The 16,400-nt window shown below is 38.4% G+C and overlaps 1 protein-coding gene across 1 annotated transcript in view; it reads left to right on the top strand.

The window, feature by feature from the left end:
- Positions 1-6,914: 6,914 nt before the first annotated feature.
- The window catches only part of LOC107747818 (globoside alpha-1,3-N-acetylgalactosaminyltransferase 1-like), a 22,470-nt gene continuing 12,984 nt past the window's right edge, over positions 6,915-16,400 (top strand). The window contains exon 1 of the mRNA XM_016562425.1: positions 6,915-7,046. Coding sequence (XP_016417911.1) covers positions 6,982-7,046 — 65 coding nt within the window. The 5' untranslated portion in view covers positions 6,915-6,981. The remainder of the gene's footprint in view (positions 7,047-16,400) is intronic.

The following is a 16,400-nucleotide window of genomic DNA, read 5'->3' as shown; positions in this document are numbered from 1 at the left end:
GTGTGACAAAAAGGGAAGATGCAAGGTTCCTGGGTGCACAGGAACACCCAAAGTGATGTGCAAAAAGTGTAATGTGCAATTCTGTTTCACAGCAGAGAAGAAGTGCTTTTTGAAGTTTCACACGGAGTAAAATCTCATTCTATGAAGTACATGATATGACACGACACACTACATCATGGCTAGGAAACTTCGGTCCTGGAGGGCCACTGTCCTGCAGAGTTAGCTCCAAGTCCAACCCTAATCAAACACATCAGAACCAGCTAATGAATGTCTTTTAAGATCACTAGAAAGCTACAGGTAAGTGTTTTTAATTAGGGTTGGAGCTAAACTCTGCAGGAGAGTGGCCCTCCAGGACCGAAGTTTACCAGCCCTGCACTACGACACAAACCTACGTCTGTATCAAATGCACTATATCAATGTGTTTCAAGTGTTTTTCCCTTTTCATTTAATGATTTCTTAACAGATTTGTGATTTTGTCTTTCTCTCTGAACATTGTCTTATGATATGTGAATGGAGAATTTTCTCTGTGATTCTGCACTAAAATATTTTGGGATGGGGGGTGAGGGGTGGTCAAAAAAATGTTTTATCAATGAAATGTTCCCAAATAAACCAAAAAATGATGTGGAATAATTTTTTATCATGTACCATCAAAATGTGTGCGGTAGAGGGATATAATAAAGATATACAAAGATGATGCACTCATGTTACTTATGAACATAGGCCATAAAAAGTTTATCGATGTGTCTCTATTTCCTTCCACAGTAGAAAAATGAAGCTAAAAAGGCCCAGACATTTTTCCTTTTTTCAGCAGTGATTTTGAAGTGGAGCCATGGTATCAAGATCCCACCCAAATTCCAGCAGACTCAATCACAAACACACAATCACGACACCACACTCCATTTTTATAGCACCAAATAACTAACTAAAACCAAGCTTATTCGAAAACACAGAAATCAGCATGATAAGAAATACCTAAAATGATGGAAACCATCTTTGGGGGACAAAAATTATTTAAAGTGTGATTAGATTTTTTTTTGTTTAGCTCACATCCCTTTCATTTACAAGGGTCAGGTGAGGTTTCAGATCCTATACTGCAGCCAGCCACAAAGAAGGACAATAAAAAGAATTATACTACAGGGCCGTTGAATGCTTGAATCTGATTGGCTGACGAACGTTCTAAGGTGTGCAATTATTTTCAGGGAAACGCACTGCGGATGTAGTTCCAGGCAGGTCTTGATTGCATTACATGTCCATATGACTTCGCCAAATGATTTGAGTTATTTCAAAGGTCCTTACAGCCTAAGGGTGTATTCACACCTGCCTTATTTTGGTTTGATTGAATCGAACTCAAGTTTGTTTCCCCCTTTGGTGCAGATTTTTTGGGCAGGTGTGAATACAGCAATTGCACTCGGGTGCGGACCAAACAACCGTACCGAGACCCAGCTGAAGAGGTGGTCTCGGTCCGGTTCCAAATGAACTCTGGTACGATTGAATGGACTCTGTTTCATGTCGTGGCCGCATCACCACCTCGGGTGTGCATTATTTTCTAAGAATTCAACGGCCCCGCGTCAATTATTCCTTACTCAAATTTGTACTGAGAAGGAGATATTATAATTTTGTGTAATAAAGCTAATGACACTCCACAAATTGTAGCTAGCTAATTAATTACAATTTAGTAATTAATTTAGATGAATATAACAAGTTACAAAAAGAGCCTTCTGTTACATTAACTTTTTAATAGTTCATGTTGTCAGAGTTTTTGCTTTGTATGTCTCATTTTGGCCACTAGAGGTCCCTATGGTACTCTCCTGTCAATGTTGTGCCTCTTGTAATCAGTGCTATTGTTTTCAGATGTGCCTTGTTCTGGGCTGTGTATTTAAACTGGTCACTTCCTTTGTATCTTTGCTTGGTTATTGTTGTTCCTAACCAGCTGCTGCCGTAAGTCTGCTCTAGTTCAAAGAACTATACTTATTTCCCTGTGTTTAAGTTGGCTGTTTTGTTTTTTTCCTGAGTTTTTGTTTGAGAGATTATTATTCTCCTTTTTGGATCCTTTTTGGACTGAAGATTTTTCTGTTTTGTGGCTTTCATTAAGGAAAGGATTTTTGTAAACTTTCTGCTGTTAATTCTCAAGAACTTCTTGCCACAGTTGCTCAGCATGAGTCCACAGTCCAACGCCATGAGTCGGCACTAGCTCAGCAGGAGACTTTGATGGTTAAACACTCCCAGGTGCTGTCTGATCTCATGACTTCTGTCCATCAGATATTTGACCGGCTGCCCTCTACTTCAGCTACTGCCCCTACTGCTGCCTCTGTACCCCTTCCGGATTCTCGAGTGCTCTCCCCTCTGACTGAACCCCGCCTACCTCCACCACGCGTTTCCTTGGCTTTGCCAATTTTTATCGCAAGTTCATCCTGAACATCAGTACTGTGGTATCTCCTTTATCTGCCCTCACCAAGGGGAACACAACCAGTTTTTATTGAGGACCTGAAGCAGAGTTGGCTTTCAGCAGACTAAAAAGCCATTTCACCTCTGCACCTATTCTCATTCTCCCTAACCTAGATAAACCCTTCATCGTGGAGGTCGACGCTTCGGATGTAGGGGTTGGAGCTGTGTTATCCCAAAGGGGGGAGGACAACAAGCTGCATCCGTGTGCATTCCTTTCCCACCGCCTTACACCAACTGAGAGGAACTATCATGTAGGGGATCGAGAGTTACTGTCAGTTAAGTTAGCGCTTGAAGAGTGGAGGCATTGGCTTGAGGGGGCCAAACACCCATTCCAAGTACTCACAGACCACAAAAATCTGGAATATATTCAGCAGGCAAAGCGACTCAACCCCCGCCTGGCACGTTTGTCCTTATTCTTCAACCGATTCCAGTTCATCTTATCCTACCGCCCCGGCTCTACGAACCTAAAACCTGATGCTTTGTCCCGAGTATATGTAAACACTCCTCAGGAAGATTCTATTGCATCAATTATCCCCATTTCCAAAATAATAGCTCCTATCAGGTGGAATTTGGAAAATACTGTAAAACAGGCCCAAGCCCGAGAATCTGACCCAGGAGGGGGGCCAACCCACTGTCTGTTTGTCCCAAAAGCTGTCCGCTCCCAGATCCTCCAGTGGGGTCACTCCTCTCGTCTCACTTGTCATCCTGGTACTTCTCGCACTCTTGAGTTCCTCCAAAGACGATTTTGGTGGCCAACCATCAAGGAGGATGTGACAACATTTGTAAACGCATGTCCCACGTGCAACCAAAGTAAAATCTCTCACCGTTCTCCTCAAGGGCTGTTGCACCCTCTCTCCATAACTCATAGACCTTGGTCTCACCTTTCCATGGATTTTATCACTGGACTTCCGCTATCACAAGGCAACACCACTATCATGGTCATAGTTGATAGATTCTCCAAGGCCGCCCGATTTATTCCTCTGCCCAAACTACCCACCGCTAAAGAGACTGCTGAATTGGTTATGACCCATGTCTTTCGAGTCTTTGGCATCCCACAAGACATCGTATTTGTAATTAATGCATTACACCAAAAATATTTAAATTATTATGGATTTTATGTATGTGTCTCCAATAATACAAATAATTTAAATTAAAAAAAATAAAATGTAATTAAATAAAAAATAAAATTAAAAATCTCTTATTTTAAGGAAACTCTTAATTATAAAAGTAACGGTATGATCATTTATTAAGAGTATTATTTTAATTTTTTTATTACTTAAACTTGAGTGAAAATGAGAAATGTTGCTACCTTAAATAAAAGAAAAAATAAGTAAAATAATTTAAAAAATAAAACAATTTCATAATATCTATATATATATATATATATATATAGAATTTAACCCGTCGCAAAACCCCGCCCCCCTTAGTTACTGTTGCTATATCCGACAAGCCATGCCGCTCTCACGCCACAAATCATATTCTCACTCAGTGAAAAATATATTGCAGAGCAAATAGGAAACTGACAATGCACCGACAGACAAGACAGAGCAGGTTACTTTTGGTATGAAACAAAGCCTCAGCTTTCAAATTTTGACATTTTTTAAGAAATTCAAACAATAAATACCATTTTGCGGCGTTAATGTGTTGTGACAGATCATTAGCGCCTCAGTTCAAGCGGCACATGAACCGATCATCTCTTCTCTTTTACTAGTTATAGCATGAAATAAACACGAATGAACATCAGAAGGTATCTTGTTTCAACCGCAGAAAGACGTCAATACACACATTTTTTTCAAGTTTAAATCCACCGACGTTAATCTTCTCTCCTGTCTGGTTAGTTTATTGGACAAAAATGGCAGATTCAGCTTTATGATTGGTCAGCTCGCCTGTCAATCAAACTGCCTGCAAAGGATCAATCATCAACATCATGTAGCCTTGAGTACGCGCTGAGACTGCTGAAGGTAAGATCTTAAAGGGTTAGTTCACCCAAAAATGGAAATTCTGTCATTAATTACTCATCCTCATATCGTTCCAAACCCATAAGTTTTTAATTTTCGGAACACAAACTAAGATATTTTTGATGAAATCTGAGAGCTCTCTGACCCTCCATAGACAGCAACGATATTACCATGATTAACGCACAGAAACGTAGTAATGACATCGGTAAAATAGTCCATGTGACATCAGGGGTTCAACCTTAATTTTATGAAGCTAGAGAATACTTTTTGCACGCAAAGAAAAAAATAACATAATTTATTCAGAAATTCTTCTCCCCGAGTTACCGTCTTCCACCATTTTGGAGAGTACCACAGAATGTAATCAACATAATCAGCGTTGTTTACTTTTAGTAGAAAGCGTGCGCATGCTGAACATAAACAAAGCTGATTACGGTTGAACCCCTGATGTCACATGGACTATTTTACAGATGCCCTTGCTACATTTCTGTGCGTTGATCATGGTAATATCGTTGCTGTCTATGGGAGGGTCGGAGAGCGCTCAGATTTCATCAAAAATATCTTAATTTGTGTTCCGAGGATGAACAAAGGTCTTACGGGTTTGGAACGACATGAGGTGAGTAATTAATGACAGAATTTTAATTTTTAGGTGAACTAAGAATTTATTAATGAACCGATCTTCCTGGTCTACTGACATTTATTATGCCACTTTCGTTCTCATGGTAACTTTCGTTAACTCTACAGTAAGTAAACCCACTTCACCACACCAGCTAATTACTTGACAGCAATGCTATAGAAATATACAGAGCTACCACAAAAACGGAAGCTTAAAGGGGGCATAACACACACAGTTTCACCCAATCTCATGTTAATCTTGAATACCTATAGAGTAGTACTGCATCCTTAATATCTCCAAAAAGTCTTTAGTTTTATCATATTTATAAAAGAAAGATACAGCTTTACGATTCTCTCCGGAAAAAGCCGAGCTCCTGGAGGCGCGCCGTGGGCAGAGCTACAGAGTGACGAGCACTTGAGCTCTGACTGCCAACAAAACAGAAGCCTACACTCTTAAAAATAAAGGTGCTTCAGGATGCCATAGAAGAACCTTTTTTGTCTAAACGGTTCCATAAGGAACCTTTAACATCTGAAGAACCTTTCTGTTTCACAAAAGGTTCTTTGTGGCGAAAGAAGGTTCTTTAGATTATAAAAGGTATGAAAGAGATGGTTCTTTAAATAACCTTTGACTGAATGGTTCTTTGTGGAACCAAAAATGTTTTTTATATGGCATGGCTGTGAAGAACCTTTCAAGCACCTTTATTTTTAAGAGTGTACATTTTAGACACAATATTGTCTGTTTTCACCAGTGATGCAATGAGATCCCGGCAGAAGAGCAATAATTCTATCAGAGATCAAATTCAAATAAGGGAAAAAACTAAGTTTATTAAAATGTAAAATTATAGTGATAACAAATGAATCAAGTAAATGTTTAAACTGTAATAGCAAATAAGTTTCAAGATCAGATAGAAAAATGAATCAGTCACACTTTATTTTAAGATACAATTCTCGCCATTAACAAACCATTAACTATGACTTTTTCCTCAATAAACTTCTAATTTGCTGCTTATTAATAGTTAGTAAGGTAGTTGTTAAGTTTAGTTATTGGGTAAGATTAGGGATGTAAAATATGGTCATGCTGAATATGTGCTTTATAAGTACTAATAAACAGCCAATATGTTAATAATAGGCATGCTAATAAAATTGGTCCCTATACTAAAGTGTTACCAATTAATCTAAGTATTGACATCTAATGTATTGTATTTAACAGATAAAGTTTGTTAAGATCAGAGTAGAGAAAGAAAATCCCAAAAGTAGTACAATATTTGCAGAATGCAATGAGGGGAAGAAGGCAAAATGCAGAAAAAAAAGCCCCCAGTCTTCTGAAACTATACATTTTATGTGCTATGCGTACATTACAGGACGTGACTAGGGAAAGTACCTATTGAAGTTCTTGCAACCATTTAATGATGCACTCAACATTAAAAAAAAAAACCTAGCAGGTCTTACTAAGTCACCATGGCCCATGTAAGGCACACAGAATAACTTAATAAGCAATTGTGGGTTTTAACACCTTCAGGGAGAATACAACAAAATAAACATATCAGTGGTGTTTGTTTTATTCCCGAATTAATCTGCATTTTTGAATGAATCGGCTGAATAAACGATTGAAGTGACTTGAGATTAATTAACTTGAGAGAAATTATCCTCTGTGCATATAATGCTTTTTTTTAAGTGAAAAACTTTGGGAAGCATATACCCACACTTCAACCTCCCAATGTTCAAACCAGATATACACCCTTGGAACTCAGTGATCTATAATGTATTCTGTTCTTTGTATATGCAAAACAGCACTGCATCGATTTCACCTTGCTCAACCAGTTGAACAACCGGAATGCAGCGCAAGTTTGCTTATATTAAATGTGTCCCCACAGAAACACACTCCTCCCACTATGTCTTCCTGTTTTCTTCTTCTTTCAGACATTCAGTTCTTCAAGTGGCTAAAGACGCAAAACCTAACTCAGGAATGATGAAATACATTCAAAATGCTAATACCTTTCTTCTTGTGTTGGCTTGCTTTTCACTAACTGGGTATGTATTTACTTTTTTTGTCATTTTGAAGCTGGCTCACTGTTATCTTTAATGTGTTTGGATCTAAGCTACAATGTATCAGTAGTTAAACTGTTTAGAAGTTGAGGGGTAATTTTCATAAAGTTACAGTATTACAGATACAGTATTACATTTTTAAAAAATTCGTTTAGAAGCAGTATTTGAAGTAGGGTTTAGTAGTGTTGAGAAGAGAGAGAACTGAAACTGAAAAAAAGAAGTGCTGTTGTGGTGCGTTTGCATGATTCTGAATTCTCATGTGGCCTGATGTCCTCTTATGTGCCACCAGTTGTAAGACCACTGAAGAAATTGTACATTAACCGGTTTCATTTAAATTTAAACCCAATGTCAAAATATCTTTTAATATTTATCTCAAAGTTTCACCCCTTCAAACTGTATTTGTAAAACAAGGTCGTGTATCCATCCAAGCTGAAATGACTTTAGACAGTTCAAAGGGAACTAAAAAAAAAAAAAAAAAGAATTTCAGCACAAGTCCTTTATAATTTATTCATTTATTATTATAATTTTATCATTTCTGTTGTAGCAGCATACGTACCAAGTTTACCATAGACAAATTTATACGCTTTTTAGCAGAAGTAGTTCCATGCCATTAATATGCTGCAATTCTCAACCACCTCTGAACATTCTCCCTCTGTCTGTTAGAAAGGCTTTATACATCTTACAAATACTACTGGAGCAAAAGTCCACAAACAAAAACACAATATGCCCACATGTTAAAAATGAATAATTTTCTCTACGGCAAACCCACTTTTCATTAACAAGCATGGGCACAATGTATTTATGACTAACCAAATAAAAAGATTTCATAAGATATGCATATATACTATTAGAAAAACCCTTTTATTCTGGAACACATTTTAACATTTTATGTTTATCACACTAAAAGTGTTACAGGAAGTGGTTATTGAGGTGTGCGCAATTCTGTAGTCACTCCCACGATTCAAATGATTCAAAACATTTTTTTGTATTCTTGAACCAAGCACTACACACTCACGGCAAGTCTTTTTTCTACCCAGCTAAGTTTTCAGATCTAACATTAAATCTGAGATAGATTCAATTTCATCCAATAAACACACACACAAACAAACAAAACAATATTGATCCCCGCTATTATTCATATCACAGTTGTATGCCAAAACACATGCTTTTATTTAGCACATTTAAGGACAGAAATTTTTTTTGTAACCTAATTTGATAGTCATAATATTAGACTCCCTTGAGGGATGGACAAAGTGCCTTACACAACCGTCTGTAGCCGCTTTGAGATCGGGTGTAGAATATCACATTTCCAGTTTTGCCCACGGAGACTCTGCCGTTGACATTGGCTTATTCTGCCACCCACCGGTATGACATTAACTTATCATTACATTCCCTTTCTAAACATAAATGTTTATCAATAACAATAACAAAACAAAAACAAACAAAAAAATAATTTTAATGTTAACTGTTACCAATGTTTTAATGTTAACTCTAATTTCATTAAATGATGAAAGCTTGTTTGTTCTGCCTAATCTTTTATGCTTTTGTGTTGCATAAATGAAGACAGTCAATACAATGATGTGCGGTTTTGTTGTCAAGGAGGCACACCTGTCTTTCAGTTTTGTTGTTGACTCAAATGTAGGGTGTGACTTGATGTCATCAGCTGATTCGATCATTGGATCTTTGTCGATTGTTAATTGTTGCAATCTCATGTGAGTGACAGGTTGCTGGAGGTGAAGAAGAGAGGACCAGGCTTTCCTGGGTTTCGGCACCAATGTACAAACAGAACCAAAACACAAAATAAAATCCAGGCCTGGTCCTCTCTCGTCCAACACTGTCATCACTCCTCCTTTTATCCTTCCGGAGCTCCTCCGTGGGACTCGAGACCGGTGAGTGGCGCAGGTGCATTTACTCCACCGGCCTCGCTCCGTTCCCACGGCTCTCGGCCCCGCGGCCCTCTCGTCACAATTATATTGTGTACTGTAATTATGAATGAATTACATGATTGAATGGTTTGGGAAATCGGGCCAAACCAGTTATAGTGTGCTAGCAATCAAGAAAAACTGTCTGTCTGTTTACTCGTCTGATAGAACGTAGCAGGCCTACCTGACATAACAGAACTGCTCTGGAGCTGTGCACTGATATAAGTTGCGGTTCCAAATGTCATATTATAGGCTACACTATGCACTTAGCCTATGAATTTGTACTCAAACATCCAGTTTTTTTCTTCATCTAGCATCTGAGTCTGATAGCCCCTCCACTACATAAGAAAAGCTGTGCCAGTTGAGTGCATTAAGTGTCCAACATTCAGCACTTCCATTTTTGATTAATTAAGTGCATCATTGGGGCATTTAGAGTACACTTTTCCTTTTTGGATTCTCCAGTGTAAACGTACTATTCACTATGCACCTACCCTCCTTATTTTGCACGTAAACTATTCCCTGTATCCAGGAACATGATGTGTGAAGTCACGCTCGCCATCCGTTTATCTTCATTTTTCTTTTCAAAATGTACAGCCATTAATGGGTCTACTTCCCAATCAAATGTACAGGGCTGCATTTCCCAAAAGAATCGTAAGCTTAAAGGTGCTGTATGTAGGATTGACACCGAGTGGTTGAACTAGGTATTGCAGTCCAAATTCAAAATATTGGAGAGGGTTTTTTTCACCCGGCCCCTCCTCCTCAGACTTGACGCACACGCAGGTTGCCAGATTGACGACACCAACAGGAACGAGCGCGCTTGATGATGAATGAAATGAAATACTCTCTGTTTTCCGCCAACTGGCAACCCGGGGTGACGAAATACAATTGGGTAAACTGGCAATGGGCGGGTTTCACAAACCAAAACAGAGACCGACATTCCGGTGTCCGAAAATCGATCGTCTGCCGGAAACTGATTGCCGTCCACGTCGGTTAGTTTTACACTTGCCAAAAAGTGATTACAGACTCTACTTATTGAGTGAACTGTTCTTTCTGCCTCAAAATGACTTGATTTCATTCATTGTTGTTATATTTGATAGATTGTAGCTCATTCAGTCCTTTTAACCCGTTGAAATAGCTTTAAATGGCCAATAAAACCCATAAAATGCAGTTTTACACTTGCCAAAAAGTGAACTGTTCTTTCTGCCTCAAAATGACTTGATTTCATTCATGGTTGTTGTCAAAAAGTATTTCAACAGGTAAAAAGGACTGAATTAGCTATAATCTGTCAAATATAACAACCACGAATGAAATCAAGTCATTTTGAGGCAGAGATAGCAGTTCACTCAATAAGTAGAGTCTGTAATCACTTTTTGGCAAGTGTAAAACGGAGGGACGCGGACAGCAATCAGTTTTCGGCAGATGATCAATTTTCGGCGACACTGGCCCGGAACGCACATTTTCAAAGGAGAATAATTGACTGTAGCATTGTTTTTCAGATAAACAAGTATTAAAGCTGCAGTCCGTAACTTTTTTTGGTTAAAAATTCAAAATCAATATTTGAGCAAGTACATAACCAGCCAGTGTTCAAAACTATCGCCTTACTTTAGCCCGATTCACAAGGGTTAGCTTATAATAATGTTTTCTAATTTGAGTGGTACGGGTAGGTTTTCGCGGGAAATTCGAGCATGCTGCTGCGTCATTACGTCACTTCTGTAAACATAAAGAAGTTGTCCCGGCTACTAGGCTATGGCATGTGAGGATCCTGCAGGTAGCAGATCGTTAGAAAAATCATTTGGATGGCGGATTGTAATCCAGAAAGTATTATATGAAACACATGTGAATGAAATTAAATGATATATTCCAGTTTTAAATGTGCTTCTGATTACAGATAGCCTGGGATTACAAAGATTTGTATTTTAAAGAAAACCAGTTCGAAGGGAGCATAATTAGCTTTTTGGGTTAAAAGAATTTCGATGTTGTTAACATTAATAATCTGAGAATAAAGTATAACAATAATCATTTGCATGGTTTGATGGGAAATCAGCTAATCGATCGTTAGATTAAATCACCATTGGTAGCACGATTTATTGTAATGCTTTTTTCCTCAGTTGGTCAGAACAAATGTGGCAAACTTGTTACTTACTTGTTCAGATGACAATATGCGGTGAAAATTCTTATTTGGGTCATATATTCCTAAGCTAGAATCTGTGATTACTAAATATAGGATTCACACCGGTGCAGTGACTGACTGCCACACATACTACTCAAAACATTAGATTAATCCGCGCTGGAGCCGTGCCAGAGTACAACCCACGCAAAGGAGATAATTCCGCAAGTAACTGCAATTCCAGGTTTTCAAACAGAGATGGCGACAAAGAGGCAAAACTTACGGACTGCAGCTTTAACTTAGCATGTTTCTGAAATATCTGCAAACATATTATGGTATTTTTATGCTTTAGTAGAGTCAAAAACTTACATACAGCACCTTTAAGTTCATCGACCCATTTTGAAACCAATGGAGCTACGATCAACTTAGGCTGATGATACACAGGGCAACTTTTTGAGCAATTTTGCCCGGCAACTTTTTTTGAGAAATATTTCTTGGCCACTTTTGACGGCAGCATTGCTCAAAAAGTTCATCAGGCTTACGATGCTTTTGGGAAATGCAGCCTAGATTGTTTTAACATGTCAGTGTAGAACCTCAGTAAGTCTAAATAAACTCATAGATAATTCCGCAAGTAACTGCAATTCCAGGTTTTCAAACAGAGATGGCGACAAAGAGGCAAAACTTACGGACTGCAGCTTTAACTTAGCATGTTTCTGAAATATCTGCAAACATATTATGGTATTTTTATGCTTTAGTAGAGTCAAAAACTTACATACAGCACCTTTAAGTTCATCGACCCATTTTGAAACCAATGGAGCTACGATCAACTTAGGCTGATGATACACAGGGCAACTTTTTGAGCAATTTTGCCCGGCAACTTTTTTTGAGAAATATTTCTTGGGCACTTTTGACGGCAGCATTGCTCAAAAAGTTGCCCCGCGTATCATCAGGCTTACGATGCTTTTGGGAAATGCAGCCTAGATTGTTTTAACATGTCAGTGTAGAACCTCAGTAAGTCTAAATAAACTCATCTTTGTAGCCTGGCTCTTATTTTCTCGTGTTGTACTGTCAGACAGCTAGCTGATTTTACATGACTTAAATTTTGTCTGTGACAGACTGACCAATGCTATCTCCTGGTTACATTTCATCCATTTCTTCCATTAACATTAGGGTTAGGTGTGAGAATATATTTGCTCATTATATAACAATAGACATGATTGAAAAGTCCCAGCAAAGCTACAGTATGTGGTGTAGGCTATGTTTGTGCGCGCGTGCGTGCCTGCGTGTGTGTGTGTGTGAGAGAGAGAGAGAGCAAAGTGTGGAGTGTTTGTGTGTGCGACTGCGACAAGATAGGAATTTGCCACATAAGTGCTTCGAATCAAACTCAGAAATTATTTTGCACAATCATAAAGTCTTTGATTTCAGAAATGTTAATATATTCTACAGTTCTGTGAAAATTAAACGGAACAGTTTGTAACAATTTAGGGGGTTGTAGCTTGTTTTGTTGTTAAATATTTTATTCACCTCGTATTTTGAAAACTTTTTCCCATGTCACTGTCTCACTTCAGCTCCCTCCACATTCTGTGCAGGTGTTCCATCCTGTTTGATATTTGGCCGTTTTGAGTGTGTTTCGTTTCACTTTTAGACACACACACATACTTGCGCACTTCCCCTCGGGGAATGCACGCTGGTATTTTGAAGTGCGTTCCACTTAATGTAGTGGACAAGGTAACATTATATGGAGAGACCTTAGACACCTCAATTTTTTTACCGAGTGAGCGAGACTACTTCGTATGTATAGCCTACTCCAGATATACCACAATACTACACGATTTTGACGTCACCGCAAATCGCGTTTAATTTACCCTCACCTCAAACAACTCTATATAAATCTAAAATGCTGCATTAACGGGCCGAGGGGGCCCCGCTCCCTACCTCGCACCGGGCCCAGCGTCAGCTAAGGACGGCCCTGAACATAATCATCAGTGACGTACATCCGAGTCAGCGAGACGGAGGCAAGGTAACGAGGGAAGGGCATAAATAGGCTATATGAAGTGGAGCACAACCGCTACCCTTTGTTTTCCTAATTTCTCAAAAATCTCTCTCTTTTAATGTTGCTATAGCATTTGCACACATATTCGAACACTGGGGTATTGTTTACAAAAGCAAATGACTTGGGTGTGGCATGAGTGTTCTCTGACCAGGTACGTCATCCAGCCAAGTTCAGAGGTTTTACTTACACCAGAACACATGTTGTGTAAAGTAGACAGCGTTACATTTTTTTAACATCTGCATTCAATGGCTTTTATAAAGAACTCTGCACCAGAACCCTTAATTAAACCGTAACAAAGTTAAGACAGATTAAAGCCACTTGTACTGTCGTTGGTAAGATCTCTCTTTCTTGCGGTCTATTTGATATTCAGTCCACGAAGTGAACAAGGACAAACACTGAGGAATAATGAAGTTTCAAAATATTAACACTTTACTTCTTATATTGGCTGGCATCTCAGTTACTGGGTATGTATTTACTCTTTTGTCATTTGTAGCTGGTTTAGGCTACTGTTGTCTTTGTTTGGATCTTGAATTATTAAACTACAGTGAATTGAGCGGTACTTTTTTGTTCTATTGTTTTGAGTATTATTCAGTACGGAGTGTAAATGCTAAAAATTCCCCACACTGTTAAAATATATATATTAAAAATACAAATATTCATGAAATACTCCTCACTTGACCAACTGTAAGAGAACGTCCGGTAGTAGATTCATTGTTACGTTAGCTGGTAAAATTATTTATTTGAACTGCTTGGATTACAGTTAAGAATCAAATGTAAAAAAGGAAAAGAGTGAGTATAAAAGGTGAAACTGAGAAGGTATTTACGCCTTTTTTGCAGCAAGCATTTCAAATTTACTTATACCACTAAACATCCTGTGAAAACATTAACTTTACAAGCCTGTCAGACATTTTTCTTGTCTAAGAAATATAAGCATACTTCTTTTTCCGCATTCCGTCGTGCACACATCCGGGTGCGCACAGCTTTTTACTCTGCTGCGGTGGGTCCAACAATAGTAGCCTCGTTCTGTGTCTGCATTCACCTGCGCATGCGCTGTTGTAAGGTAAGGCTAGAAGGGACATGTTTATGAGAAGGGATACAGCAACTGGGCATGCGCACATCAATATAGCATAATTTTTGCCACATTGTACAACAATAATTGCTGTTTTTGCATTATTGTAAGGGGTAGCTTTAGGGTTGGGTTGGGTTAAGTGTAGACGTTAATAAAACAATCTAATAGGTGGAAAATTTAATTTAATGTGAGGGGACCCTCCTGATGAAATTTAAGACAAAAATAATGTTTTCGGACATGAAATCATAATCTTTTGTTTTGTTGTAAATTACTCACTTAACACTAAACTGCCAATAATGTACGCCACTGGGACCATGGCCGTAGCCAGGCGTTGAAAATTAGTGAGGGGGGTTGCTATAATAACCCCCTTATTATAGAATTGTGCTATAACCCCTATAAATACAACTCATTAAATACATATAAAAACTTTAAAAGAGACAGAAATGTAGATGTTTGTGAAAGATGTTTTCTCTGTTTTGGAGGGATGGTCATTTTAAAATCATACCCTATTTATTGCATCAACATTTTTTAATACTTTACTATAGTTAGGGGTGGATAATTTTATCAGTTGTTTATTATTCATGCAACAATCCATATTATTGTTATAGTTTTTATTAATAACCATTGTTATATAGCTGATAACTTTGTGTATTTCATTTCATTCTGTAACCTACTTGTTCTACAGATCTCTGCACTAGTGTTAAATGCTACTGTTTCTGACAGCATTGATAATGTTTCTGACAGATAATATCATGATATTATTTTGCAAGTCCCTTAATGTGCTATTCTGTAAGCAATAACCTGTCCATGGGCTTTTAAGATTGCTGTCAGTTTAAAGGTGCAATGTGTAATATCTGCGTTCAAGTCAGTTTAGTCGGCACAAGATGGCGGTGTACCTTCTTTTAATAAATTACAAGAAAATACAGCAGGGTCTGTTAAATCTGATTATAGAAAACGAAGAGCAAAGAATTCGCATCAGGTGTGCTTTTTAATATTTTTAAAAAGTAATTTATGAAGCCACTTTAATCTGTATGCATAAAAACTTGTTATTAATTGTTATATTACAATCCTGCCACATTCAAAAAGCTTATTTTTTGTAAATAAAAAGCCTGACAATGTCACTGCTTAATGCCTGTAAGTATTGTGATTTATGTTTTACTTTGGCAATCTTTATAGGACAACTAAACTATCAATTTAAACAAAAATTTACCATCAACTACAGATGTTGCATCCATCAATTCTGCCATGTTTCTCATTGACACGCCCCCAACTCGGAAACTCTGGGCTTAAAGAAAATTTCGAGTCTCCCACTCGTAATAACCACTTTGTGGTGGCGTTCATGTGCGTTCAACTCGTAAATACGATCTATCCGACATGACTTGAACACACCATAAGTGAAGGTATTGGGTAATGTGATGAAGCATCAGAAGTGGCATAGTGGTTACAAAACAAATTGCTTCATTTCTTCCACTAAATAGGTGTTTCTCAAATATGCACTGAAACGAATGCATAAAAGGACGTTTCTTTGGAAAAATGGCATAATGTACAAAAAGAGGTATTTATGTAAAATATAATTTCAAATGGTGGATGCAAATCGAAAATAATTTGTGCTTTTTAGAGAATATTTATTTAAATCACTGTGAAAAGTAATTCTTTTAGTCCACCCCAAGATTTTAAAAAGGGCAAAATATTGCTGGTAAAGTAAAATAAATGTCACTGCTTCACCGTGGAACTTGCATGTAGCTGCCATAAATTCACCATTGTCATGACAATCAGAAGTTCACGAGTTCACACTTACATATAATGAACAGAGTAAAGGTTATGCGTATTTGGCGTGCTGTCCGGGGAGAGGGCTCCGAGCTCGGTAATTACTCTCGAGCCTGGGGTACTCCCCCTGTCCGGGGAGAGGGGTCCGAGCTCGGGTCTAAGCCCGGACCCAGAGCGCTCCCCCAAAGATGCAATTAGTACGGGACAGCAGCCAGAGAGGAGCGTTGATAACCCCCCAAAATTTGCAAAGCTTAAAATTGGTGGGGTGCTGGACGTCGTTTGTAGTAGCAGCACTGCTGAGGCTTTAGAAGACAGAACTAGAGGCTTCTGCTGAAGCGGGCGCTGCTGCGGCATCTGAAAAGAGAAAGTGGCTTTTGCGGAAGCGGCCGCTGCTGCGGCATCTGAAAAGAGAAAGTGGCTT

The sequence above is a fragment of the Sinocyclocheilus rhinocerous genome, unplaced genomic scaffold (assembly GCF_001515625.1).
Source record: "Sinocyclocheilus rhinocerous isolate Xijiao unplaced genomic scaffold, SAMN03320098_v1.1 scaffold1492, whole genome shotgun sequence".
NCBI classification, from domain to species: domain Eukaryota; kingdom Metazoa; phylum Chordata; class Actinopteri; order Cypriniformes; family Cyprinidae; genus Sinocyclocheilus; species Sinocyclocheilus rhinocerous.
The sequence above is the reverse complement of the archived record's forward strand: the minus strand, read 5'-3'. Positions and strand labels throughout refer to the sequence as shown.